A 27,744-nucleotide genomic window follows, 5' to 3' on the forward strand; every position below is an offset into this window, starting at 1 on the left:
ACCGCGTTTCGCCGTAAATGCGCAACATATAAACATTTAAACATTTAGGGCCGGTTTCCGAGCTCGGGATTTAGCTAAGTTCTAGACTTAAACCGGCTTTAAACTCTGGAGTCAAAAAATTGGTTTTCCGAGTGAGAGCGTTAACGTAGTCGAATACTACGGGGTAGGGTTTAAATTTAAGTTCTAGACTTAACCGAGCAAACACAATTCAGTTATTGTTTTGGAGTACATGAATAAATGTAATGGAATACCTAAATTATTTGAATTAGTCCATCTAAATTCATAGTTTATAGTTTGCAAGTTTATTTTGGAATAAAGTTCTTGATAAAAAACTAACCTCATTTTACGACTATGACATAACCTAAAAATGCTCAAGAAAAATAATACAAGGATTGCCTTGGAATTTTATCTCCCAATGTGGATATTATTAATCAATGCCATATTCAACATATTAATAATAATAATAATTTAACAATAATAAATTATTATTCCAGTTTTTTTTCGAAATACGTTTTTCAACTCAATAGGTAGCATACTAACATTTTTATTCCAAAATCAATGATAAATAATAGCATAACGTAAAATGAAATGTTATTTTTTATTCATGTTTCAAAAGGTTAGGTTTTGCTTTGAATTTATAGACCATACAAAGAATTAGAAACGTATTTTCATTAAATAATTGTTACAAAATAGTTTGGAGAGCATTTGAATTATCCCGCTGCAATCAGCTGTTTTGCTATAGGCCTAATGCCAACAATACAACAGCAAAATATTGAAAATTTCCCTCAAATTACTGCGTTAAAGTCCTGGACTTGAATAAGTCGAGAACTTAATAGACCCCGGAGTTTAGAACATAAACCCGTGACTCAGAAAGTTGATTTAGACCCGAGAGCTTATTTTAGTCCTGGACTCTGTAAGTCCAGAACTTATAGATCCCGAGCTCGTAAACCGGCCCTTAAACATTAAGAGAAATGCCAAACCGTCGACTTGAATCTTAGACCTCACTTCGCTCGGTCAATAAGTTATTATATTTTGACTGTATTTTTTGTGATTATTATTAGTGTTAACATAGCCTCATTTAATCTTTATTAACTATTAAACTATTGTGGAGAGAAGTAGTTTTGAGTGTATTCTGTCGATTCTTTACCCATAATTGATTTGAATTTGTGCTTGTGTGAATAATTGAATTAAGCTACAGAAGGAGATGCCAGGATAGATCCACCTGGAGGCTTTTTGTTGGTGCGGTCAAATGTCGACTTGGACATAGATGGCCCTGGGAGTAAAAGTACGGTAAGAAGGGAAATAAGCTAGTGACCCCTGGGTTGGAGAACTCGCTCAAGAACTTTTGCATTGTAATCTTTGAAACCAGCAAATTTCAATTATACAGAGTTGGTGAAAATTATGGGCACAGCTAAATAATATTTTTTCCACAAGAATAATTTGACAGTAGGTATAATTGGGGTTCCTATTTGAATGAAAAATTACTCTGTCGCTTCAACATCTTTGTCCCTCATATGAATCCAGATTCATGATAAATGATTTCGATACAGAGTTCCAAGAGAAAATGAATGGCGAAAGCCGCACATTGATATCTCAAACCGTATCAGTTTGTTGATGTAGAATTTGTAAATTATGTTAGATATTAACCAGCTGAAATCATGTGTCAGCGCATGAAGGTCTGTCTGTGTGATAGCTTCCAAAACGCCTTAGCTGATGTTATGAATGTATGAATGGAAAACTGTTGTAATTGCATGCAATGAAGTCAACTTGACCTGTAAAAATGTTCGAAGAATACGTGTTTAAAATTTGAAGCTGATTGATCAATTCTTTCTAAAGTTATTGAAGAGCATACAAACAGACGGACAACGACTTTGACCTTCAGTAAGTCGAACTCAAAAGTGAGAACTTGCTCACGCTCGTTCAATGAAATAGATAAAATTCACGTCATGAATTAATTAGATTCAGATAGATTACCTATTTAAATATGCGATAAATAAGAATGTTATCACTGGGAATAGTATAAATGGGCGAGTTTACTTACATGAATGGGCAGTGTTTGATAGAAGAGAGCGGGTGATGTGATGGCGATTATTGAAGTTGAAATGTTCAAAGGTGGTATCATCACTTGGCTTGGCAATAAACAGCATTCATCTGCAAACAAATAAAGAGTTAATGAGTTGCTTGATTGAATATGACATCTAGAAGATCAAGAGCTTAAATGTCAAAAACAGGATGATAAACAGTTCACTCTCACAACCAAATAACTATTTTTCTCAGAGGGAGTAAAAGCGAAGTTAGCCATGTGAATAGAGTGGTATATAATTTGAAATTTTTATAAATTCCATTATTTTTGTTTGAGAATTTTTTAGTAGGTGTAATCAAAACTAGCAGGTACCCAACTCAAGAGAACTCAATCATTCAGCGTTCAACTTGCAATTTTCAGCAATTTCTTTTATGTACCGTGGCTCTTAAATAATAAACTAATACATATTCGTTTATAATATCCATTTCCATTTTCAACCGAAATCTGACTCCAATAGCGTAGGTATGGAGGTAAGTAGATCACAAACTCCAACCAAATATCGTATTTCAAAATTTGAAAAATTGGGTTTGTACTTCAACAAGAATCTTTAAAAATTTGATCTATAATAACGAAAAATATTATAACAATAAAATCATTATTATAGACCTACAATTGTATGAAGAAGCATAAAAGAGATAAGATAATATTATCACCAATTTGGTGGATCAAGTAGTTATTTTGATTTGACTATTAATATGATGAGATGCCTAGTGCATAAACAGAATAAAGAGGATGATTACTTCAAAATTAATTGCACTTAAACATCAATTGTTCGAAGATCTGATTTCATTTTTTTATCAATGAAGTAGATATTAATGTCCGATGAGAATAGACGAAATCTTATGGTAGAGTATAAAAATTATACAACTTGAATATCCAAAATGTTTGTTCACATTAGATGCCGAAATTATAGCTATATACAGACGGATGTTTTATGATTGCAGCTACTTTTCCTTTTTAGCTTCGATTTGCAACAGGAGAGTAGGCCTATTTATTACTACTGGTCGCACTGGGAGGACTCGGAGATCTGCTGAGTCTGCCTGCTTCATTCGGTTTAGCTATTTTGTCGATTTTTTCGTTCGATTCATTCCTTGATTCATGCAATGTAGGCAGTGTCGTAAGGGAAGCAACAATACTCATTTTTTTCTCTTCCTTGAAAAATCCTATTGATTTCTTTGACAAAGCTTCGCGTTTTTCTTTTTCATCAGCCATTTGATATAAATCAGAAAAGAACATCTCCCTGGGTGACATGGGCGAATCGACCTGAACAAGCGTCAAGTAGTCTTCGAATGGTTTGAACTCAGGAAGTCCTATGAATGAGTCATCTCGAGTCATTCTTCTCTGAAGCAGGCTGTTCTCGACTGGCCGAACTCCTTCGTTTCTCAACGACGATGGAATGTCAGAGTCGGACTTGAATTTGGGCAGGTCGCACACACTCAGATTCCTAGTGAACAATGCATCGTCTATGACCACACTACTGTGCTTGATTTGGGCAGTGTTCCTGGAGCTACTGAGATTACTTCGCTTCCTCACAGTCGTCTCGGACAGATTGCTGACTTGAGCAGCAGGACTGCGGTCGACCCCTGACTCGCTCATCAGCTGATCTGATCCGAACGAGTTGTCCACCATCGAATTATAATTCCTTGACGCCGTCACTAGTCGCATTCTTTCATTCATTTCATCATTGACTGCTTTCATCATCTTGCTGGAACTACTGGGACCAGCAGTAACCTGATCAGTTTTAACGTCAGCTTTTTGTGATTTCAATACAGTGATCGATATCTCATCAATACCGATTTCTTCGTCCTCACCTCCTTCCTCTTCATTATTATACTTTGCAAACTTGATTTTTCTAAAAAGTTGAATACACAGATATCCGTAAATGATCCATATTACAACTGCAACTACCCAATAAGCAATTCCAAGAACCATTGCCAATGTATGCCTGTCTTTTCTTTTTTCAACTAATGAGAACAGCTGTTTCGACCACAGAAACCAAATCAAACAGTAGAAGGATATTGGCAGGCAAATCACCAGAACAAAGAACGAACAAAATATCACACAGTATCCAAAAAATGTATTCGATTTTCCCTTCATTATAAACCAAATTGAAAGTGAACTGAATTAAAAGTATCTATCATGCAACCGTTTAAACAATAAATAACTTATTCACAACGTTTTTAATCAATCCACAAGTTTCATAATAAAATATCACTCAAAAAGGAATACCATACAAAAATTCACAATATTATTTGAATGCTTTAGGTCGTCTAAATAGTCCGAGATAACCACAATATGTTACTGTAACTGACTAATAGGAACTTCGAGAACAGAAATAGAAGTCGCCGTGTTTCGCCTGCAATATGCCGAATACTAAATAACTGAATTGAGTCAACGGTCACATTCCAACTTTAGGAAATGAACAACCGCAAGGATGTGGTCGCTAATCAATGCATAAGATAAGTTGAGTCGAAAACCAGAGCAGACACTTTTACATAGTAAACTTTAAATAGAATCGAGTATTACCGCTTTATTCAATGGTCTACAACACTTACTTCTTACTTTAATAAATTGAATAAATCTAAGCTGAATGGAATAACAAAAATATATTCAGTTTTTGTACACTACATAATTTATAGCATTTGAATATTTATCTTCTCATGACATACTGAAAAAATATCGTTTCTGAACGCTAAAATACCATTCTTAGGGTTTATTTTAGAATATTGAAAATAAATATTTGCCATTCTGTACTTGGAATGAAATAATTATTAACAATTAAAAATCAAGTCAACTCATTCAAAACCTAAAAAAAGGTTTCAAGCATTTTTCAACATTTAAGAAATGTTTACAACAGACACAACTATCGACACTAAAATTAAGCCAAGTAAATTGTGTACATTTGCGTACACTAATTTCATTATAACCTATGAATAGTGAGTATATAACATAGTTTTTCTGTACCAGAATATTACGAAGCATATCTTGAAATCTCCTTTTACATACAAATTTATCTGTAGTTTAGCAAGTAGTGAGACTGGAAACTTTACCGATGAGATTGTCATCCGGCTCAGGACTCTGAACAAGACGAGACAACAGTTTGAAGAGCAAGGCGAGCACGTCCAAGTTGTCGACACTTCGCACGAAAACAGGCAAGCAGGATGACCGCAGCAAGCCCCATATCCTAATGATGACCAGAAGCTCTCGCAACGTGTTCACAGCTTTGTAGTCACGCACCAATTCATACCCTGCAAACACAAACAAAACGCCATTTCATGTCCACTCTGGCTTGTATTGAATGTAGACTCTACTTGACACTGATGAGATCTACTACTGACTGACATCATTGGAATACTGGGTTCTGTTAAGAGCTGATTGATTTAAGAATATCATATGTATCAATATGAATAGGTTTTCCAATCCCGTAACATGTTTTCAGGATTTCTTCATGTTTTTCCTGACTTCAACAACTACAGAATACTTACATTCCAGTAATTACGAGTCTTCATCATAAAACTATTCAATCCACAAGCAACATACAGGGCCTCGGCCATAGCAGCAACATGGATAAAACGTTTTTTATAGGTCCCGCCAAACTAAAAGTAATTTACATTGTGAAAACCTCAGATTCATCGTCAGTAAATTATAAAACCTCTTATATAACGTCAATAGAATTGGGCCAAGAGCTGAGAAGGCAACGTAACCAGACGGATATTTTTAGACTTGAGTCTAAAAATTCAACATTATGTTGGAGTACGTATTTCCTAAATTACTTTTATTAGAAGTGTGTTTTTCATATAAATACTATGTTTTATAATTTTCCTCGGTTTAAAATCAAGATTTTTAAATGACGTTATTATCAAGTTCTTGTAGTAAAAACTGGAGTAACTCATCGAATGTAAACTAATACAGTAGTTATGGAACTGAAGAACAATAATCATGATAAATCCGAAACACAACAAACTCGTTTCAAACATTTAAAAGGATATATCATCAATTTGAGACCATTCTTGCCGACAGTGCGAGCAGTCTTGAGCAGTCTCATGTGAAAATATTTACATGATTGTATAAATAGATAAAATGAAAAGATTTCAAGTGAATAAAAGCAAAAATATTACTCACGAGGTAGAGATCTTTCGCACATTATCACAATCTTCTTTTTGCTATTATTCTGATGAAATCAAACTGTCGTCAAACTGTGAATCATTAATTATTACATAAATGATAAAAATTATTTCTTCTTCTTTCCCTAACCCTATGTGCCTCACTGCGTCGGGTGTAGCTCGGACCATATTCTCCATTCTCTACTGTTGCCAGCAAATCTTCTCATCTCTTTCAAATTTTTGCCTATCTTCAAATCTGCTGCAATAACACCGTCAAAATAAAATGTTTTCCTAGGACGATCTCTATCTCTTTTTCCTTTTGGTGCTTTGGGCTAATCACCCAATCACCGTTTAATTCGGAGAAATGCATGTAGCCTCGGAACTGGATAAACGGATATTATAGGATAAATTATTTTTACGATTTGGGACATGGAATGTTAAAACTATAAATGGGATTAAAATTACATTTTCACAAATAACAGCCAATCGCACTATAAATGGGATTAAAATTACATTTTCACAAATAACAATCAATCGCACTCGTAAGATGACTAACATGTTTACAGATAACAGCCAATTGCACTAATAAAATGAGTAGATGAGTGAGTGGTTTACCAGTGGTTTTTCTCTGCTCAGGCAGTCTGGCGAGAAGATTGAGCGCGAGGTCGGCGACCCACTGTATGAGCTGGTGCAGCGACTGCAGAGTGCTCGGCTCCACTGTGAACTCTTTCGCCTCCAGGTGCAGCAGAACTTTGTCCACGTCAGTAGGTATGGCAGCAGACTCACCCATCACAGCTACAATCAGAGCACAGTTATACACACTTCAAACGTATTTTAGATTCAAGATAAGTATTCATAAGATTAATGTATAATCATTATTTCAAAGATCCAAAGACAGCTAGCTATATAGATAGAACTTAGGACTTCTGCTACTGCAAATATTGACAGAAGAACTAAAATCTTCCATATACCATAAGACTTGGCAAATTTCAAAACTTCTATTGCTGCACAGTAAACACTACAATGTTTAATGTATTTCATTTTAGTTATATAATTTAATATCATTTCTTTTTTTAGTTACATAATTTGATATTAGTAAGATGAAGCATAATATTACTACAAGATCATTAATCTGTTTTTAATACTTGCAGTCGCATAAGTCTTCAGCCTATTTAATAGCAAATAGATTGACATTTCGTTTATCCTATTATGTATTAAACAGTGATTGAATAGTTTTAATGTCACGTTTATTCCCCAGGAATTAAAAAAATTGAGTTAGAGACATCCGCTAATCTCCTATTTCCTATAAAATAGATATATGGATTTGTCAGTACTCAAACGTATATGTCCTTGTATTTGTAAGTATATTTTCAACGTAATTGAAATAATCCATTATTATGCTGCAATATGCTAATATCGCATAATATAAATAATATAGCATAGCAATTTATAATAGTATGCTAATTGTCAGTACTTGAACGTATGTCTTTGTATTTTTCAATACATTTTAAACGTAATTGAGATATTCAATCAAATATTATGCTGCAATATTCTAATATTGCATAATATACAAGGTTAAATAATATTGTATATTGATATACCATCATAACAGTATCTACACGTATCTGTCTTCGTATTTGACAGTATATTTTAAACGTAATTGGGATATTCTACTATTGTGCTGCATGTCATTATTAGAAGAGGATCAACAACTAGATTGAGCAAAGCTATTTAAAAGGTTTTTCTTAGCTTAGGGCCAGACCATATTAAGCGTTTTTCAGGCGTTTATAGAGTCGGCAGGGCAGGAATCTCTCCGATTGGCTATTTTGATTTGGCTAAAAAACAGAAATTTTCTGGGCCCTTAAGCTCACGTGAATCTTTACTAGAGAACAAGTGGAGAATAATACTAGAGAACAAAACGTTTTTCCTGTTTATTGTATACCTTGTAGGCTTTCGGCGGGGCCCTTGTCGTGGCTGACCAGATCGGAAGGCCGGAGCAGCGACTTGAATGCGGTGGAGACAGAGTGCAGCATGAGCAGTGCAGTGAGGTCGGCTGCCCGCTGCTGGCCGGCTGGAGTCAGCCGGTAGAGAGCGCCCTTCAGCGCCAAGTAGGTCACGTAGTGGTACTGCTGCACGGCCATTGGCTGCTTGTTGAAGTTGTCGGTCAGCCTATCACACACCGCGTCCAACATGTTCGCTCGGATCGAGACCAGCGCGTCCCACCAGTCCAAGCCTGTCACCAGGCAGTACTCCAGCAGCGTCGTCGCCACCGACACGTTCATCCCTATTCCACCTGTCAAGTCAACACTAATAATTACAATTATTCAAAGTAGATTAAACATTTCACATTACAATTCAGATACAACAAAATACAACATAATACAACAAAATAGAAATAACGATTCTAAGATCTAAAATCTACGATCAAAAATGTTACGTCAAGATATGACTTTTTGTAAACTCTATATTGATCTAATATTAATTATTATTGATTCTAGTTAATAATGATCAACTCTATCTCAAACAATATTCTATTTATTTATTTAATTTAATTACAAAAATACATAGTGGGAGAAAGATCATGCTTAAAATAAAAAATGTTCTGTTTATAGAACATTAATAATCTACTCATCAATAAAATACTAGTAGTTCTGCGAACAGTAGACCTCGCTCATGAATACAACTTTCAATCTAATGAGAAGGGCCAGTAAAGTAAGTACAGTATATTGTGAAGATTTAGCCATATCATCTATTATTTTCTCCATTGAAAGTGCTAGAGACACTGTTTCCAGAGACACCGGACTTATCAAGGAGGTACCTTTATATCGTCTCAATATTTACAATATTAACATATATTACAACTTTTCTAATAATTAATTGTAAGAAATCGGTCAACTGACGGAAAAATGGAATATGCAGTAGGCAATTTAGACGACGATTCGTCTCACAGACGATGGTGAGACGGAAAATGATTCTAAATAAGATGGGTTTGTTGGTGACAATGGAAGGAGGTTGCTAATGAAGTTTTTCATGAAAAGTGGATTCAATCAGGACCTCCTAGTATTTAGGAGGACCTGATTCAATGTTATGGCTTGTTATGCCTATACAGAATGTTAATGCTCACAAATCAGTTTCCGATCATATAACAAAAGGAAAACAAAAAAATTGACACTGTAGAACGGCACAAAAATGCATACAATACAATAATTATTGTACCTGATAAACTGAAAATTCAGTTTAAAAATAACTAAAATAATAACTGATCGTTATGAATAAAAGAAGTTGGAGATTGAAGAAATGTTTATGATGTTAAATATTGTCTACAACTAAAATAGTTGTTGATTAATTTTTATGGTGATAAAAATAGTCCACAATTAAAATACTTGACTTATCTGTAACATAGACAATAATAGTTATTTATGTATTGAGAGCGTAAAACTCGACTTTATCGCTGGAATCACATATGGTACACATTTTTTCTACACTGCAGTATTGGACTCTAATACAATAAAGAGTTTTTTTAATTAATTTATCCAATTAATTCGATAAATCAATATAATAATCATAATCATTTATTTTATAATGATATATTATAGAAACGAGATTTGAACCTGGGTCCCACAGTGCGAGATCCAACGCTCTATCTCGCTACGCTACCGTGAGCTGTTGATACTGAAGGCGAAAAGTAGGAGCATGAATTGCTGAACATGAATCTTCGAAGAGGCTAGATACAAAAAAGTACTTTCAGCATGAAGGTTGGTCTGCGGTTTTTTAAATTACAAAAAAACGGAGGTCTTATCGAAAATCGTTACACATAGTTTCTGCGCCTTGTTCCAAAGAACTTGCATACCAAATTTCATCCAAATCGGACAATAACTGCGACTGTAACTGCGGTACAAACAAACAAACAAACAGACAGACAAAAGCCGATAGAGTCGAAACTAAGACCTCAGCTTTGCTTCGGTCAATAAAGGATGTCCCACGAAAGGTGTAACAGCTGAAGACCATAGATTCTACATGAAATTTGCAACAAAAAATATTTAGTAAAACTTTCTTATATGGACCTTAGTTTTCGAGATTATATAGATTTTTCGATATTATTGGGAAACGTCAATAACTACAAAACTATTAGTCAAAATATAATTCTAAGGATATGGTTGGAAAGAGGAAGAAAATTCCAATAACATTAATATGATTTGCTCATTTGTTTGAAGTTTTTGAACTTTTGATGAGTGCTCAGTTCAGAAAACTTCCTTTGTCGAGTTAAAAGCCAAATTTCATACAGTTTGAACGCTTATAAAAAGTGAGACACCCTATATATTATCATGATTGTCAATAATACAATTTTATAAATTACATTAAATATTTTGTTTGTTCATTATATTTCTTCCTAGCGTACAAACAATTTGACAACTTTGCTGAGTTGGAAAAGGATAGACCTAACTGCTTTGTCTAATGACAAACAAGGATAACAAACAAATCTTAATCAGTTGCTATCTTAGTACTTTATAACATCAATCTCTAATAAAGTATTTTAAGTTACTAGAATTTGTCAGTTTCTTATAGAAATTACCAATACCCTATTTAAACTTTTTCACATAAATACAACTAGTTTTAAGCACTCATGTCATTTTCAAGTGTCAAAATGGATTATTATTATGTCATAATTTATTTTGGCACTTGTAAATTGCTTTAGTGCTGGAAACTAGTTGTGTTTATATAAAAAAGTTTAAAAATGGTACAAGTAATTTCTATAATACGATATTCTAGAACCTGTTGTTAAAACAGCCTTTTACAATTCTGGTAAAATCTGAATTATTTTTCTTTTTCATCATTGGGGATGATATTAAGGTTGTGCAAAGGCTAAAAATAAACTTCCTACTGGTGATATTTTTCAAAGTTTTTCGATTTGTATATCATCAAGCTATCAAAATGAAAAAGTTTTCTCAGGAAAACATTTTTTCCCGATCATTACTTTTTGAGATATGAGCACCTAAAGTTTGAATTTTTGGGACAGAACATTACAAATTCGGTAAGAGATAAATCCATAAGATTTGAAGGATAAATTCTTCAAGGTATTGTTGATCTAGTAAAACAAAAATTTCTTAAAATATCAATTTTTGAGAAAGTTATTCAAATTACCAAAAATAACTCAACTAAAAGTTATTTTTGGTGAATTTAATAGCTTTCTCCAAAATTGATATTTTAAGAAAATTTTTGTTTTACTAGATCAACAATACCATGAAGAATCTATTCTTTTAATCTCATGGATTTATTTCTCACCGAATTTGAAATGTTCTGTCCCAAGAATTAAAACTTTAGGCGCTCAAATCTCAAAAAGTAATGATCGGGGGAAAAAAATGTCTTGTGAAAACTTTTTCATTTTGATAGCTTGATGATATAAAAATCTAAAAACTTCATGAAAAATATCACCAGTAGAAAGTTTATTTTTAGCCTTCGCACAGCCTTATAGAGTTTTGTACCGGAATATACAAAGGATTTTGTGAAGAAGCTGTAATATAATTATAATGGATAGTCGTGAGATAAAATCCCAATTTAGTTGAGCAATTGTGAAAATGTGTGAAGGTTTGCTTGCATAGCCTGCGTGAGTCACCTGTTCCTTGTTCAGAGATAGGATGGATGCGATAGAGATAGATCTGGCCTTTGTTGTCGGCGGCGACCAGTGCACTGCCCAGGCGAGTCAGGTCCATCGACGAGATGGTCACATTCAGCCGATGCCGCTTCACGTCCTCCTCCCGCCACGCCATACTTAACGACGTCGAGGCAAACTGCACACAAGTTAACATATATTTATTTGCACTGCTAATTATTGTGATTATTTATTCATTCAATCATTTAACATAATATAACTTCTAGAAAGTACCACAGGCTTAAGCCCAAAGCGGTTCCCATTCTAATTTATTATAAATCTTCGTTTACACCAAACTTATTAACAAAATGTCATCAATTCTATTAGATTAAACGGAACTTGACAAACACATCTTTGTTCATCATTAGCTTTGGTGTAAACGCAGCTTAAGAAATGTTTACATAACCTTATTTAGACTATTTTATTATCAAAATCAGGGAGAAGAGCGTTTTTGGGTTAATACAGTTGATTCTCTCCCAACCATTTTATTTTAATGATGTGATTGTGTAAATGAAATAAATATATAAGTTCATTCAATCAAATATATGTGTTTTTTCAAAGAAACAAGGAATTAATGTAGAAAATATTTCATTTTTAAAGTTACTATCCCACACATGATCTTAACATGTGTTTAAAATTTTATTAATTTAAGTGAAAGACTCACCAAAAATAAACATTCAATCATCGAAATGTGCTCAAAGAATTTTGTTGTGTGAAAAAAATTGTTGTAAAAACGAAAATAAACAGAAGTTTATAAATTAAGTTGGGAGAATCTTATTCCAAAATATAAGGTATCCTACATTTATCTTATGATTCCAAGAGAAAAGTCAAATCATTGTCGACTGTGATACAAGCAAGATGTTTACTAAAAATGTTAAGCTGCTATTGATTTATTCTGTTTTATAACATTTTTGTCAATGAATGAATGAATAACTTTAATGAATAAATGGATTATTAAATGGATGAATTACTATTAATAAATGAATGAATTATTGAATCAATAAAAAATAATAATTAATAAATAGTGAGAATTATTAGTTTTTCAAAACTACAGAATTTTGATCGATTTTAAGAATAATTATGTAGCAATTGAAACTAATTGGCAGTTATTATTTCAATAAATAACTCTTAATAAATAAGTAGACTCTTGTTGATAAATTCAAATTTATTGAACAATTAGTGACGTTTTGGATGCCTAGCAGCCTGACCTGCTTGAGCGAGTCCCTGAGCAGACAGTGAATGGTGCCGTCGGCGAAGGAGACGATGATGTGGGAGGGGGGCGGGGCCACCTTGCAGGTGGTGATGCTGGTGACGGCCGAGGTCGAGCGGTGGTAAGCCTGATGCTGCCACAGCACTGTCCTGTATGGCTCGCTCACCACAACAACCTAAAACCAACACAATATACCTCCATTAGAATTGCAGCGCTACTTTGCAATATCACTTGAATTACACAAGCCGGCAGGATATACAAATCTCTCGATTTATTATTCTATCTGTATAAATAACACTCAAAGTAAATAACATTAGTAAATAAAAAATACGGCAAACCTTGAGCAATATACCCCCTATACAAAACATAAAACATTAAAATAGCAGCGCTACTTTGGAATATCAGTTGAATCACACAAGCCAATAGGATATACAAAAGCTCTCAATTTATTTTTCTATCTGTAAAAATAACACTCATTGGAATAAGGCAAACCTTGAGCTATTTTTGTTCGAATTTAGGTAATATAACACGGTTGCAACGAAAGATTAGTTTTTCACGCTCAATTTTTAATCCAAAAATAATAAATTATTATTATTATTAAACGAAGAAGGTTAAATGCTCTAGAACCTAATAATTTGTTAACGATTTCTTAGTTACAAATTATGCAAACAGCATCCAATCGAGTAGTTAATCAATCTCAACATATTTAAATTATCAAACTTTCTTGTTTAAAAAGCCGTATAAAGTACTCGAACCTATTACTGACAAACGACATCATATAGAGCTAAAACTATTTTCGACCCAATAAAAAATGTTTTTCAAAGGAAAAATATAACCTGCACATATAATTCAAATTAAAAACACTTTTGAAATGGAAACACTTACTTTTTTAGCAGTTACGACGATTCGACCTGTTGTTTTGGTCCGAAGTCAGAGCTCAGTTTTGAAGATAACCAACAACAGGTCAAAACGAGTTTCTACTTCAAAAAGGTTTGTAATTTGAAGTTTAAATCAGTGGAAAAAGAAATGGATTCACAACACGGTGCACATATATGATAGCTCACCTTAGTTTTGGTTCAAATCACTTGTGAATTGGCTTATTGGAACGATTATATGAGCTGTGGAAGCGTTTGAATACCTTGGGTTGGAAGAGCTTGTGCACAGGCACCGGCTTCTCGAGTAGCTCCCACACCTCGATGAGCGATCCGTTGTCGCCATTGGCTGCCACCACCAGAGAATCCGCGTCCTCCTTCACCACAAACTTCACCTCCGTCACTTCTTTATCTGCATCAACATCAATAGACATTTGATTCACTCCGTCCGTCACCGATCGTTGCAGTCAAATGAAGATCTACAATCTCTATGAGGCTCAACTCACACTTACCCGACTCAGGTCGAGAAGAAACTCGACTCTAGTCGAGAGCATGTGTTTTCAAATGGTGACAGTCGCGGAGACTAGAGTCGACTGGTCTGAGTGTCACCATTTGGAAACACATGCTCTCGACTAGAGTCGAGTCTCTTCTCGACCTGAGTCGCGTAAGTGTGAGTTGAGCCTTACTTTAATCTCATCTAGTATATGAGATCTGTAGATCTGTAGAATCTATAGATCTCCTATACCAATGAGTTAGTCGGTGAGTGACGTAGTCGGCTCCAATGAATAAAGTTTATAATACTCTCCATACTTTGCCACGTCATCAAATAAGAAAGTAAAGGTATTCTATGCAGGCTTTGTTGTGTCGTGATGAATAAATACATTAATTCATGGGTGGTTACGATGTGGAGACGTTTCTATAAAGTAAACATTGTTTAATAAATCACTTCTAAAACCTAAATTTATAGCATCTTTTATGTAACTTTCTAATTGAAAATTCATTAATTCACTGAGCAATTGTTCGGTTTTAATATGTGAATACTGTTTTATCTGTTCTCATGTTCTCCAGTTCTCAGGCTATTCTCATGAATAGTATGGAGGAAAATCAGTTACATTCACAATCTAATAAAAATTAAAAAATTTGTTACTAATTTGTTACACATAATGTTTGTTACTAACAAACAACAATCGGAAAATGTAAATGGAATATACTGTATAAAATTTAAAGCTGGTTCGACTAACGCTAGTATGAAGTATTGAAATAATATATTTGATTTAGTGCCAATTTTTTTCTAGATTCAACTACTTCAGAGATGATTTCAGTAGAGTTTAGAGAATAAAACCTTAGTTTCTTCTGTTCTCAACGAGTTCTATAATTCATGGTTCATTCCAGATTATTATTTAATCATGGTTTAAATATGATATCGTTTTCAACGTCAGTAAATCTCAAACTCTTGAATTGTCAAGAATTTGGACTCTAGACTTTTGCTCATGAAAATTATGGTAATAGAACGTGACAATGATGGAATGCCTGATTTTGCAATAGGGATTTTTTATTAATTGCATTGGATACATTCAAATCCCCATATTTCACTAAATTTAGAACTATTATAATTCACTGGACAAATTGCACAGAACTCAGGGTCTAGCACAACTTTCAATTCTTTGTCCCTAACCGACAATCTATATTGTCAAGGTGGTTTAGGATATAATAAACCAGACTTAATAGAGAAAATGACCATAATGATATAGTTAATAACTAGTACCCTTGTAATAGTTTCAAATTATAAACTTTTGATGAGTTTCATTCGAAAATATTACAAGGGTACTAGTTATTCATGTGTTATTCAAGTTATGTTTATTTATGTGTTATTTATTTAGTTATTCAATGTGTGTAATTTGAAAATATTACAAGGGTACACATTATTTTTATAATTAAACATGCAAGTAGCCCTATTAAAATACTTTATTATATAATAAGATAAGATATGAAAGTGTAACCTACAATGCTGATCAGCTTGTAGAAAGAAGCTTGGTAGTGCTTGTGATGTTATTTGCAACTTGTCTGAGCTCTGGGTGACTGATACTCTGTAGCATTGCACAGGCATTCGCACATCACCACTGCTAACTGCTACAAGGAAGTGTCCATCTGAAATTGAATATAGATAAATTAGTGACTTGAAGCTGGAAAGAAAATGAGATCTGAAGGGCGTTCATTGATGTCTGGACACCCAATGGTATAACAAATCTATTCAAAATATTGAGGAGCTTTATTCATATACAATACATTACAATGCAGGTAGAAACGATAAGCATTTGCCAAAAACTGAAGGTATTTGTCTAGAAGGTATGCAGGAATGATGACTTGATTTACACACAATACCAAGTCAAAAAAAGTGTATCAACAAAAATTTAAATTTATCAAATCAATTAACTTCTAAACAATAATTCTCAATCACAATTGCAAAAAGTATTGAAAAATATCACTTGAAACCAAGATAAGAATAGAGTTATGTCCTAATTCACTTGTGCTACTGAGTTGACACACCATTGAGCAAACAGGGCATCTGCACTTGAAATCCCAAACAGTTAATTTTGCTTGAAGAATATGAATAGTAATATATTGTAGTTTGTGATATTAATTTTTAGTTTCATCAAATTTTGATGCTCATTCGATTTCAAAACTTGATTCAACAATAAAAATTTATTGTAGCTATGTATAATAGCATAGAGAGAAGATAGCATGAGAAGATATCCCATGTTATAAGATGATTATGTTTTGTTTTTTTTTAATTTCAAGACTATATTTTAACCCAAGCCGATTACTGTAGACTACTGTCTATTATTACTGTTTTCCCCAGATGAGACACTACCAGTTACATAGCTTCACAAAAAATAACTACTGGGACTATATTTTTTCTATAATAATAGTTTGTGAATGAGACAAATTTTTCATTTTTTTTTTCAATTCAATACTGATGGAAGGCAGATGAGTGAGGGTCAAGTGAGAGAACCCACTGTACAGTGTCGGAGAGTTCTCCGAAACTGAAATTGAAATTAGTTTCTTCCAAGCTGACTGGTATTTTATATAACTGTTAAAATTGTTATTGAACAAGCGTAAGCGAGTTCTCACTTTTGACTTACTGAAGGCCAACGTCGTTGTCCGTCTATTTGTATGTTCTACATTAGTAGCAGTTGCTATGACGTTGTCAAATTTGCAAGACATTTTTTTTCAAAGTTTTAAATTTGTGAGTAGAAGCCAAGAATAGTGTAAAGAAGGTTGCCTTGATCCCATAAGACGTGTGGAGGACGCAGCCGGCTATGGTGTGACGTCATGCTGCGACCTCTCGGCCCGGCTTAACATGCATTCAAACGTAAAAATGCCCAACTTTGAGCCCTTATAGCAAATTAACCATCAACACTACATAGAAGTGAATGACATCAAAATGTTCAGCATTTTATCCTCTTTGAAACAATATCAAAACAAATTTTCAATAAAAATCCTATAAATGTTACTGGCGAGTCTAAAACAAATCGTTCGAGTGCTTGATTCGATTCAATACCTACTATTTCAAATGAGTTTTTTGTACTTTCTCTCACTTTTTCTCGCGTCGTTATAGTTCTTTCTCTTACTTAGATTCTCATTGATAAATTTCTTCCTCATGAAGGTCATTTGTTTGTGGAAAGATCTAACAACTTCATCGGGAATTTCAGGATATTTCTCTGATGCTATTAACGTAATTTTATCAACAACAACAATGCGAATCCATCAACGGTTTCCTAACAATATCACAAAAATAACCAATCTAAATCTGCCCTAAGAATGTATTAACATTATTTAAACATGATATAGATTTTTATTTATCCTAATTATGAACAAAAAATCACAACTTTCAATGCTGTTATTTCATCAAGAAGTAGAGTGCATTTCACTACTGTACTTTAAGGTAGATGAAACATTTTATGATAAACTAACAATGGTATTTAAATTTATAGTTAGTTAAAGAATATTTGAATTATAATTAAGATCTATTCTTGCTTTACACAAGTGTTCTTTGCAATGTTTTTGCCATGAAAACACACCCAACCACAAAGCCCATGTTTTTTTATATTTGTAACATTTTATTGTATTTTGTTTTGTAATTCTTTGTCATTTTGTTTTGCCTTGTTTTGTGTGTTTTAATGAATTGAATTGAAAATTAAGTATCCCATGGACACATTGAAATCAAAAATAACATTCTGCTTTAAATAATTGATGGAAAAAGTGGGTCTTCAGGACCCAGGCTCACAAAGAACGCCAGAGAAATTTAGGGTCATGACTAGAAGGTTAATGAAATACATTGATAAGTTTAACAACTGCACACCTTTCTCCTGGCATTATGAACGATCATTATATTAAAAAAAATACTGAAAATGAAGCTCGAAGCCTACCATCAAACAATTTCAATCTCGCACATTACACAGAATAGCCATACAGAATAAAAGCAGAACTCACTTGATAATCAGAATGTACATTAAGCCTACTTCATTAACTAGGATGATTAATATTAATAACAGTCATCAATGAAAAATACTAAAAATCGTCAATAATAATCCTTTTATATTAAGCGAGCAATTTCTGTATTTATATATCTTTTTATTTATGTTTAACGGATCTCGAAAACGGCTCTAACGATTTTCATAAAATTTGGAACATAGTAGGTTTATGATATAAAGATTCGATTGCACTAGGTCTTATCTTTGGGAAAACTCGTTGAACGACATTAAAAGGATAATTCATCCTTGGCTGAAACAGCTGTGGATAGTAAAAAGTGAGTGAGCGAGTGAGTATGTGAAAAATCAAAATATTGCATCCCCGAAATTCATAAGATGATATAGCCAGCTGTAAAATATGAACACGATCATTTTAGAGAATTGTGTTCTGTTTATCAATAAATAAAAATAACGAGCAAAGCTCGGTGCCCCGATATTAATAATAATACTGCATTGAGTTGAAACAAAACCACTATGGTATAAAAGAGCTATGTGTTGGCACTACGCTTTCCAGTAGACAACTGACATAATTTTATTAGTAACCAGATAGTTTAACGATCTAAAAAGTAGCTTGTAACCATGGTGATCAGTTTAATGAATTCGCTTAATTGATTCTAGGTATTTGTCAATGAGTATAGTCCTAAACAATTAATAGTCATTATTATACAGAATAATGCTTGCGACTACCCAGCATTCCGGGCGTTGATACTATTTACTTTTACAAACGATTGTCAAATAAAAAAAAAACAATCATTTCTATATATAATTGGATGACCAGCATAAAATTATATTTGTTTTCTTTATTTTGTCGTATTATTGTTCAAAATAAGTTCAAAACAAATAAGTTACCAGCTTTTTCACTGATGAATCGGTTTTATCGATTGAATAATATAGTGATAGATTCAAGTATTTTCTATACTTTTGGAAATTAATTAATGTTTTCAAATGACATATTGATGTAAAGCTAGTTTTTTCTGAATTGAATAGCATATTCATATTTATTATCAATACAGCGGTTTTCATGTGAGGAATTGATATTTGACGCGGTGTTTTGTATGTAATTCATATGGGAAGATCGCGTTTGCCGGCCGAGAGGTCGCAGTCTGACGTAGGCTCATGCCATCTCATGCGCGTACGTAAACGCGATCGAGGCAACCTGCTATATATCATCCTTGAATAGAAGCTACTATTAGTGTTCTACTACTGAACTGTCATATGATACCTGTAAAATAAATATTTCGATGTTTCCATAATAATTCTCACCAACACTGTATAATTACAAGTTGCGCATTAATACAACAGTTCATAAGCGAGTTCTTCAACCCAGGAGGTCACTAGTGTTATATTGATTGATGTTTAAAAGTTTGTTGCAGTCTGTATTGAAATTTATATACATGAATGTACTGTATTCCGTATTGTAATCCATAAATGAGACATGGCCCACTGTACTATTTCCAGTATTTATCGGCTAATAAATATTTCTAATTGTATTTATTGATAGGATGGATTGGTACTTTTGCCGTAGCAGATGTCAGCAGCGGTGATGCGATGCCGGATGGAGCCGAGACTCTCGCTGGTGGTGAGCAGGGCCGAGGTGCCCTCGCGAGGGATGGCAGCGATGGCCCCCACCATCCCAGTCGTGCTGATCACCAGGCACCCCTCCAGTGCGCGGTTGCCAAAGTGCCGCACTGACGGCGCGAACCTCACGTGCACGAACTTCTCACTGTACAACACGCTGTCTTTCTTCTCCGCAACCAGGCTGATCTGCAACACACCATTCCTTCATCAATTAATATTGCTTTAGGATTAATATCATCCCATTAGGAGAAATCATAATAATATTCGTGTGGCATTTATTGGTGTAGAGTATCTGACGGGAATATATTAAAAATTTATTTAGGTCGCCAATGGGCCTCACGACTGCTATACTACAGTTGGGCCGCCAATTTAGCGTGCCCATCCAATAACAGTGATATGGCTAAAAACTTTCAGTCATATCTAAGATTGAACCCGGGACCTTCAAGCTGTTAAGCAAGCGCTCTATCCACTTGCCTAAAGGTATGCGAATGTCAAAGAGGTGTGGGGATGATATGGGTCGATCGAGTGCGAGTAAACACAAGCACATTGTCTTTAAAGTGCATTGAATGTTATGGATATAATAGGACTAGTTTATAGTTGTCAAGTATCTCGTGAGCATTCCAAAAGTGTGCAACTGATACATTGAATACAATTGATATAGTGTTAGGAAGTGAAAAGGGTGACAACAGGTATCACACATTGTTATTGGTTCTCATTTTGAAATGAGTGAATGATTGTTATAATAAAAAGTTCAGAGGAAGAGTTCAGTTTCATTTTCATTATAGCTGATTCATCTTTATTAACTTGTCAAAAGCTTACCAGTACCTACAAAAATAATGTTTTCGTCAGACTTCTCTCATGGAAGTGATAGTGATAGAGCCTGTGGCTCTACTTTTTACCTTTTTTCCATTGTGGAAGAAAGCTGCTGAAATGATGAGCTCTCCAGGGAAAGAAGCGGTACCAATGCATGTCCAGTCATTGAGTATGTAATCTTTGAATGTCCAAAGTGCAACGTTTCCAAACGAATCTGCTACCAGCAGTTTATGGCCAGAAAGGTCCCACTCGATTGATGTTATCACAGATACACTGGAAAGCACTCTGAAATTGTAGAAAGCATAATCAATCATTTTTAGAATTTCCAGTGACTTGTTGAATTTATAATAAAACACCAAGAAATTGTTCTACTGCTAAAATATATCTTATGAACATTGCTATGATTGTTTTGGATTTCAATAAAATTACTTGGGAATATGAAAATACAGTAAATAAAAGTTCCTTAGCTTGAAAATATGTAAAAACTCAATTTCATAATTTATTTAACTAGATTTTTAAAAAATACCTCTTCGTTTCCATAATATACAGTCTGACATTTCAAGTGAACTTTCATATAAAGTGTTGCTTATCGTTGTTTAATTAAAGGTATGGGTGACATCCACTTCATCAAGATCTCAGTTGATCTCAGTTGAACCAGCCCGGGTAGGCAACTTCGGGTTGTCAAGCTCCTGTTGCTTTCAGGAAATCCAGTGGATTCAGTATTACAGTATAATATATTTGATTTTAAAATTATCAAAATATTCTGAATAATACTAGCATATTGCCAATTAAAAGCATAAACCTAACCCCAACCTCCAACTGACTTCTCCCTAACCCATAACCCCAACTAGTGTGCAACGGTTTATCAGCCTGCAACGAAAACTTGATGCCGTGAGACTTGACAAACTAAACGGCTCAACTTGCAATTTGTTTCAGTATATGAAGAAACGTCAAAATAGACACTTGATGAACTGAGACCATACCCCTAATATTATATAGAGGTACTAACTTGTGGCTATGCCAAGGTGTGTTGAGGTCCGCTACGTAGACATGAGAGCCCCATGTTTTGGCAGTGGTGTCATCAAGCTCAGTTCGAGTAGTAAACGCAATGATGTTTTGACTCGAAACCACACACAATGTCTTTCCTTCATGTAAGCTGCAAACACAATTATACAATTTTTCATTGATGCGATTGCAAGAAAAAATACAAACACTTGAAGCATAGCCACCTCTTATAAAGGTGTATTGGAGATGGCTATGCTTGAAGACATCTGATCAGTAGTTGTGACTGTCACTAGATTTGAAAACACTTTTAATGAATAGGTAATGATGATTGCCTACCTATTGAATATAATAGTGTTAATTCACCAATCTACTACTATTAAATTACTAGATCAACCTAGAATCAAACAAATTTAACAGGTTTATAAACGATTAATCCTGAATTCGGTTTATTGATATATTTACTCCAAATTGGATAACATAATGCCATTTAGACAAGCTTACGCGTGTATAGTCAATTTTTTTTCTAAGAAATGGTTGACCCTAAGATGAGGGCAAAAACTACGTTTCGAAGAATTGGGTACTTAAAAATATGCCTACCAGTAGCAGCTAGAAGCTTACCAGCCGGTCAGTTTCAGAGGGCTTCAAGAAGTTTATTATTGAGTCATTAGAATCACTTAGTAAGTTGTTCATGTTGAACAGCCACTATAATCATGTTGAACAGCTTCTATTTCTATTATATTAATTTTGATTAATGTGTTTCTCTTATGTTTGTTTTTGATTCAATTTTCCTTTTTTTGTTTTATTAGCAGGTTTTCATGCTTTGTGGCTTTTCTTGACGTGTCCCTGGGGCCTGATACCTTAAAGAATTACCAAAAATAACTGGAAACTAACTAAATAACAATAGCTTATACAATGGTACTCCACATGAATTTCGGATAGGCAGAAACACAGCCGATATATCTGACTTACATAAACACTTTCCGAAAACTTTGATGAAGTTGATGAGCACTGTGTATGCTATGACATGACAGAAGCGTTCGACCTTAGCTTCTTAACAAATTGCCAACCTTGGTTATCAATGGTAAACCATGGCCACCTATTAAAAGGACAGGACTCGGTCAGTCTCTCAGCATAGGATGGGATGACTATATTCTACAAATCATCCATATCACCGCTGATAAACACAGGTGTCACACAGGGTACGAGTCTGAGTCCGATACTATTCTCAGAGAATAGTAGTGACTTGCCCGAAGCTAAAATTATAACTACAGGAAAAAATTGACTACCTACTTAGGCTACTTGCATGGGGGATGGTAATAGGTGGACGACACTTTACTTTGATTGCACCCGTATTCTTGATATTAAAGTACTGATATTATCGAAAATAAAACTGGAATTAACGTAATAACTGAAATACCTAAATACTGTAATAGCTAGATAGATTATAACTAACTAATAACTAAAACTGTAATAAAATATACTGGAATTCTAGATACTATCAATATTTTAATATCGATGTAGCCGATGTTAGTCACTTAAGCCATGATGCAGACAAGAACCGAGCAGTCTGAAGCGAAAAGGCAAATAATCAAACAGCTACATTGCCAATGCAGCAAAACAGTATTTCACTTTAGAAAGTCGACAGCGAGGTATGTAGGCGACAGTAGGATTTCCTTCATATGTCGTGTGTCCGCGGAGCAGGATGTAATATTGGATGTGACTGTTAAATACTGAATCACTGAATGATAAACGATCAAAAGGTGCTGAATGCCAAGATGATTTATCATTCTTCAGATGAGATATAATACTATTGATAGATTTTTTGATACTCTGCTAATATGCTGCTCCCAGCTAAGTTGATTACCGATACTGAAGCCCAGAAGAGTAACTGGTGCAACATTCAGATAGGCTCTACCAAGAGTACACATCAGCTCATGCGGTTTTCCCTCATTTAGTGACAGTCTGTTAGCTTGGAACCATTATTTTGCCTCCTCAAAAATGTTTAGAGCTTTGTTCTTGGCTTTAAGAGATCCATTTCCATGAACAACAAAAGTGGTATCATCTGTGAACAGCAAACTTGAACCATCCAGACTAAGGTCATTTATTTTGATGATGAACAGCAGGGGACCACACACAGAGCCCTGTGGGACACCATATTTTACTGCTTTTTCTTCAGACCCAGCACCCATCATGCTGACGACCTGTCAACGATCCATTAAATAACTCTCAACCATTCTCCATGCATTACCATGTAGGCCTACTCCATACCTTGTTCCATACCAAGCTTCCTCAGTAGGATATCAAGTCACAATCAAAATGTACAATCAAATGCCTATGATAAGTCACACAGCATCAGGTCCACTGACTCGCAACTCTAGCCTGATGTATGGTCTCAACCAGAGATAAATGGGAAAAGGTTGTAGAACTTCCTTTACAAAAATCATATCACCCATCAAATTATTGGACTCCAGATAACTGTTTAATCATTATTGTTTCAATGGAATAAGGGGTACTGTAGAGATAGACCTATAGCTACCTTCCATAGTAGAGTCTCCTTTTTTGAAAATTGGAACGGTCTTAGAGACTTCAAGGCAAGCAGGGCATAGAAGATATTCAGCAGTACAAGCACTGGCCAATCAAAACATCAATGACGTTCTTTAACACTTCAACAGAGAGACCATAAATACTATCCAGGTTGTGGGAGCCTTGGACCTATCGACAATTTTACCAGTCAATATCCCTAAATGACGAAAATGAGCAGCACACCAGCGGCACTTGCATGGCTGGATCAACAGCTGAGATTTGGATGCCTTCAATTAATTCGGTGATTGTATTAGGAAAAAAGTCATTTACTTCATCAGGACTGTCTTTGCATTCCATTACCGGTTTCAACTTAAAATAATAATTTATGAATTTCCAAGCAGCCTTTAACGGATTGTAAGACTCTTGTTTGAACTTGGAATTTGCTTCCTTCTTAGTTTTATTAATGTCAACTCAATAAATATTTTTAGCTTTGAGATATTTCCTGTATATGACATCAGCCAGGCAAGCATTCACTGTGATTTGAACTGATTGTGCAGTTTCAACATAACTATTATTTTAGCTTGATCAAGTTCAGATGTGTAGCCTACCAGACTTTGCACTTTTTGACTTTAAAGGCATTAATGCTACCACTTCCAGACCAAATTTGAAAAAACACAGTGGAGCATGCTTATTTAAAGATTTTAAAGATAGTTTTTTTTCTGATGATACATGATTGCTGTCGTCTGGCATTGACCTTCAGCAGGTGTTGGAGAGGTCAGCGGAGCATCTGAGGTCTTCAACCTCATGGTTCCTGGTAAACCGTTTCCAGCTAAATGAGAGCAAGGCACAAAACATCGTCTGCAGTTTGTTGCGTAATCTGCCTCATGATCAGGAGCCTGTGAAGCTGCTTGGCTTCTGGTGGATTCAAAGCTCAGCTGGGCGGGCCTAATCCAGCAGGTGACCAAGAGACTGTCCCGAATCTGTTTCCTTTTGCTCAAGCTGAGGGGACATGTGACGGAAGCATATCTGGTCATGGTGTATCATGCACATTTCCACTGCCATATCTCCTACGGTCTACTCATGTGGAGTCACTCAGCCAAGGTTGTGGACATACTGAAGCTGCAAAAGTGGGCCGCCAGGATCATTACTGGAAGCGAACATATTGCTCATTGCAAACCCATTTTTGCTAGGCTGGGTATTCTAACTGTAATCAGCCACTTCCTCCTTCTCTGCCTCATGAAGAAAGCTCTCCAAGGTGACTTACCTGATGCGCAAGTTGAGGAGCATTGTGCCAAGAAGCTACCTGGTAACTGCGTACCATGCTTTGTTCCACAGTCATATTAAGTATGGGATTGTGCTGTGGGGACATGTGGGCACAGTATACATACAGTACGGAAACTTGGCTTTACCCTGACGCCAAAATCCGCCATCTTGTTAGGAAGCGCCGCATTTGTTGTGAGAGGATTCTGCTTCTTCAGTAAAAGGTGATCCGCATCAGTACATTCTCACAATACCTGGAACATTGCCGGCTATTGTTCAAAGAACAGCGGATCCTCACAGTCTTCAGTCAGTACCTGCTTACCTCGTTAGTGCTTCTAATAGAACAGCTACATAGATTTCAAGTGAGAGGCCAGGTCCATGTGTATTTTACTAGAAGACGTAATGATGTAGACCTGCCACAATTGCGATTGGCCAGATCACACACCAGTTTCCCAATTCGCACCCTTGAAAATATTCAACAGGCTCCCATTGTGTGTTCGTGAATTGGAAAATAAACCATTTAAAACTGTGCTTCGAGATAAACTCCTCAAACTTCCACTCTATTCCTTAAGTGAAGAGGAGATCAATCGTTTTATTTGTCTCTTTGACATGCCATCTCGATAGTTTGTGTAAATTTTATGAACGTTTGTGTTTTTAATTTCTTTTGACGAAATCTATCCAGTGTAAAGTCTGGTCATGGATGGAAAGAAAATTGAATTGAAGAACAATCAACAAAATTTGTTGACTCGGACTGATGTGCATCACTACAACACCAGGCATCGAGAGCTGTTTGACGTCCCCAGGGTGCGCCTTCAGAGATCGCGGGTATACTATAGGAGTTTAGCGCTACGCTACTTCAACAGGCTGCCTGCAGGGGTGAAGCAGTTGGACCTTAGCGTGTTCGAGAGAGTTGTAACCGGTTTTCTGAGAACCCGGGCTTATTACGATGTCCAGGAATATGTGAATGATGACCTCTCTCAAATATTATCAGGCTAAAGTGCCATTATGCTAAAGAGCAAGGCCTCATACGATAAATTTTGTTTTCGATCTGAACTTGATCACTGCCATCTTGATCAGATTAGTGTTTTTTGTTATATATTTTTTTATTCATGACATGACGCCATCGATCCTACAAATTGTGGGTAATCGATAAAGAAGAAGGTATAAAGATAAAAGTAAAACGATGGTGGAATGCATCGAATCACTCTTCCACAGACAAAAACAAAGCCAGAGACATCTAGTTTATGCTATAAAGATGTTTTCGAAAAAAATTGGCCTCAATCACCTTCCTTGGAAATAATTTCAATTAAATAATAAAAATACTAATATAATGGAAATAAAACTACAAAAACTCAACTACCTATCAGTAACTAATAACTATTTCATAATTCAGATCGGACCCTCCTTTCCAATTCCCTCAAGAACATTGCAAACCGGAACCTATATTGTTACAAAAACAGCACTGCCTATGGTACTAAGAATTAAAACAATATCCTATTAATAGGCTACTACCATAGAGAAACAATAGCGTAAGTTTTTTACTTTATGCTATTGTTTCTCTATGCTACTACTCACCAATCGAAATCTGGAAGGAGTTTGGAATTGTGTTTTCTATAGATAGCGTACGTCAAATCCATCTTTTGGATCAGACAAGTCAGTTTATCATTCACAAGATAACATCGTCGAAAAAATAATTTGTCTCTAACCTATTAGAACATTCCTTTATCAATTAAAAGCAAAGTATAAAAACAGAAAATACAGAACTTTTTACAACATATCAAATTTTCAAGTTTGAGGTTAAGTCTGCAGCTTGAGGTATAGGCCCTACTTGGACGGCGACAAACTAGGTTTTTCTTTTGATCCAGCTTGTCGCTTCACGCACACGACAAGCTTTGTTTACTTGCGGAAATCCACCACCCTCGTATTTTGGATTTAATTTAAAACTGGAGGTACGATTCCTTTTACGCGTCTCGAGGCTACAACAACACTCAATGTGACTCGACAGGCACAATCCACACGTTTTCTTGTTATTGGTTGTGAAGAGAGATCTTTCAAAGCGTGGTTAACTGTGAAGTGGTACCGTTAGTGGAAACTGATTCAAAACTCGCTGGTATA

General features: G+C 35.0%; 1 protein-coding gene across 2 annotated transcripts in view; it reads right to left on the bottom strand.

Annotated features, from left to right (window-relative positions):
• LOC111054148 (mediator of RNA polymerase II transcription subunit 16) overlaps window positions 1-27,455 on the bottom strand; it is a 37,800-nt gene extending 10,345 nt beyond the window's left edge. The window contains exons 1-12 of one of the 2 annotated variants that reach the window (XM_039423533.1): window positions 27,205-27,455; window positions 21,851-21,997; window positions 20,928-21,126; window positions 19,965-20,214; window positions 15,923-16,066; window positions 14,185-14,330; window positions 13,045-13,221; window positions 11,801-11,975; window positions 8,129-8,479; window positions 6,802-6,981; window positions 5,134-5,331; window positions 2,042-2,151 (exon numbers count right to left, since the gene is read on the bottom strand). In XM_039423533.1, the coding sequence (XP_039279467.1) occupies window positions 2,042-2,151; window positions 5,134-5,331; window positions 6,802-6,981; window positions 8,129-8,479; window positions 11,801-11,975; window positions 13,045-13,221; window positions 14,185-14,330; window positions 15,923-16,066; window positions 19,965-20,214; window positions 20,928-21,126; window positions 21,851-21,997; window positions 27,205-27,266 (2,139 nt within the window). In that variant the 5' untranslated portion in view covers window positions 27,267-27,455. Of the gene's footprint in view, window positions 1-2,041; window positions 2,152-5,133; window positions 5,332-6,801; window positions 6,982-8,128; window positions 8,480-11,800; window positions 11,976-13,044; window positions 13,222-14,184; window positions 14,331-15,922; window positions 16,067-19,964; window positions 20,215-20,927; window positions 21,127-21,850; window positions 21,998-25,633; window positions 25,672-27,204 lie in introns of those variants that run through there. The other variant, XM_039423534.1, reaches the window with a different exon arrangement.
• Between the last annotated feature and the right edge of the window lie 289 nt (window positions 27,456-27,744).

The sequence above is a fragment of the Nilaparvata lugens genome, chromosome 3, assembly GCF_014356525.2.
Source record: "Nilaparvata lugens isolate BPH chromosome 3, ASM1435652v1, whole genome shotgun sequence".
Classification (NCBI taxonomy): Eukaryota; Metazoa; Arthropoda; class Insecta; order Hemiptera; family Delphacidae; genus Nilaparvata; species Nilaparvata lugens.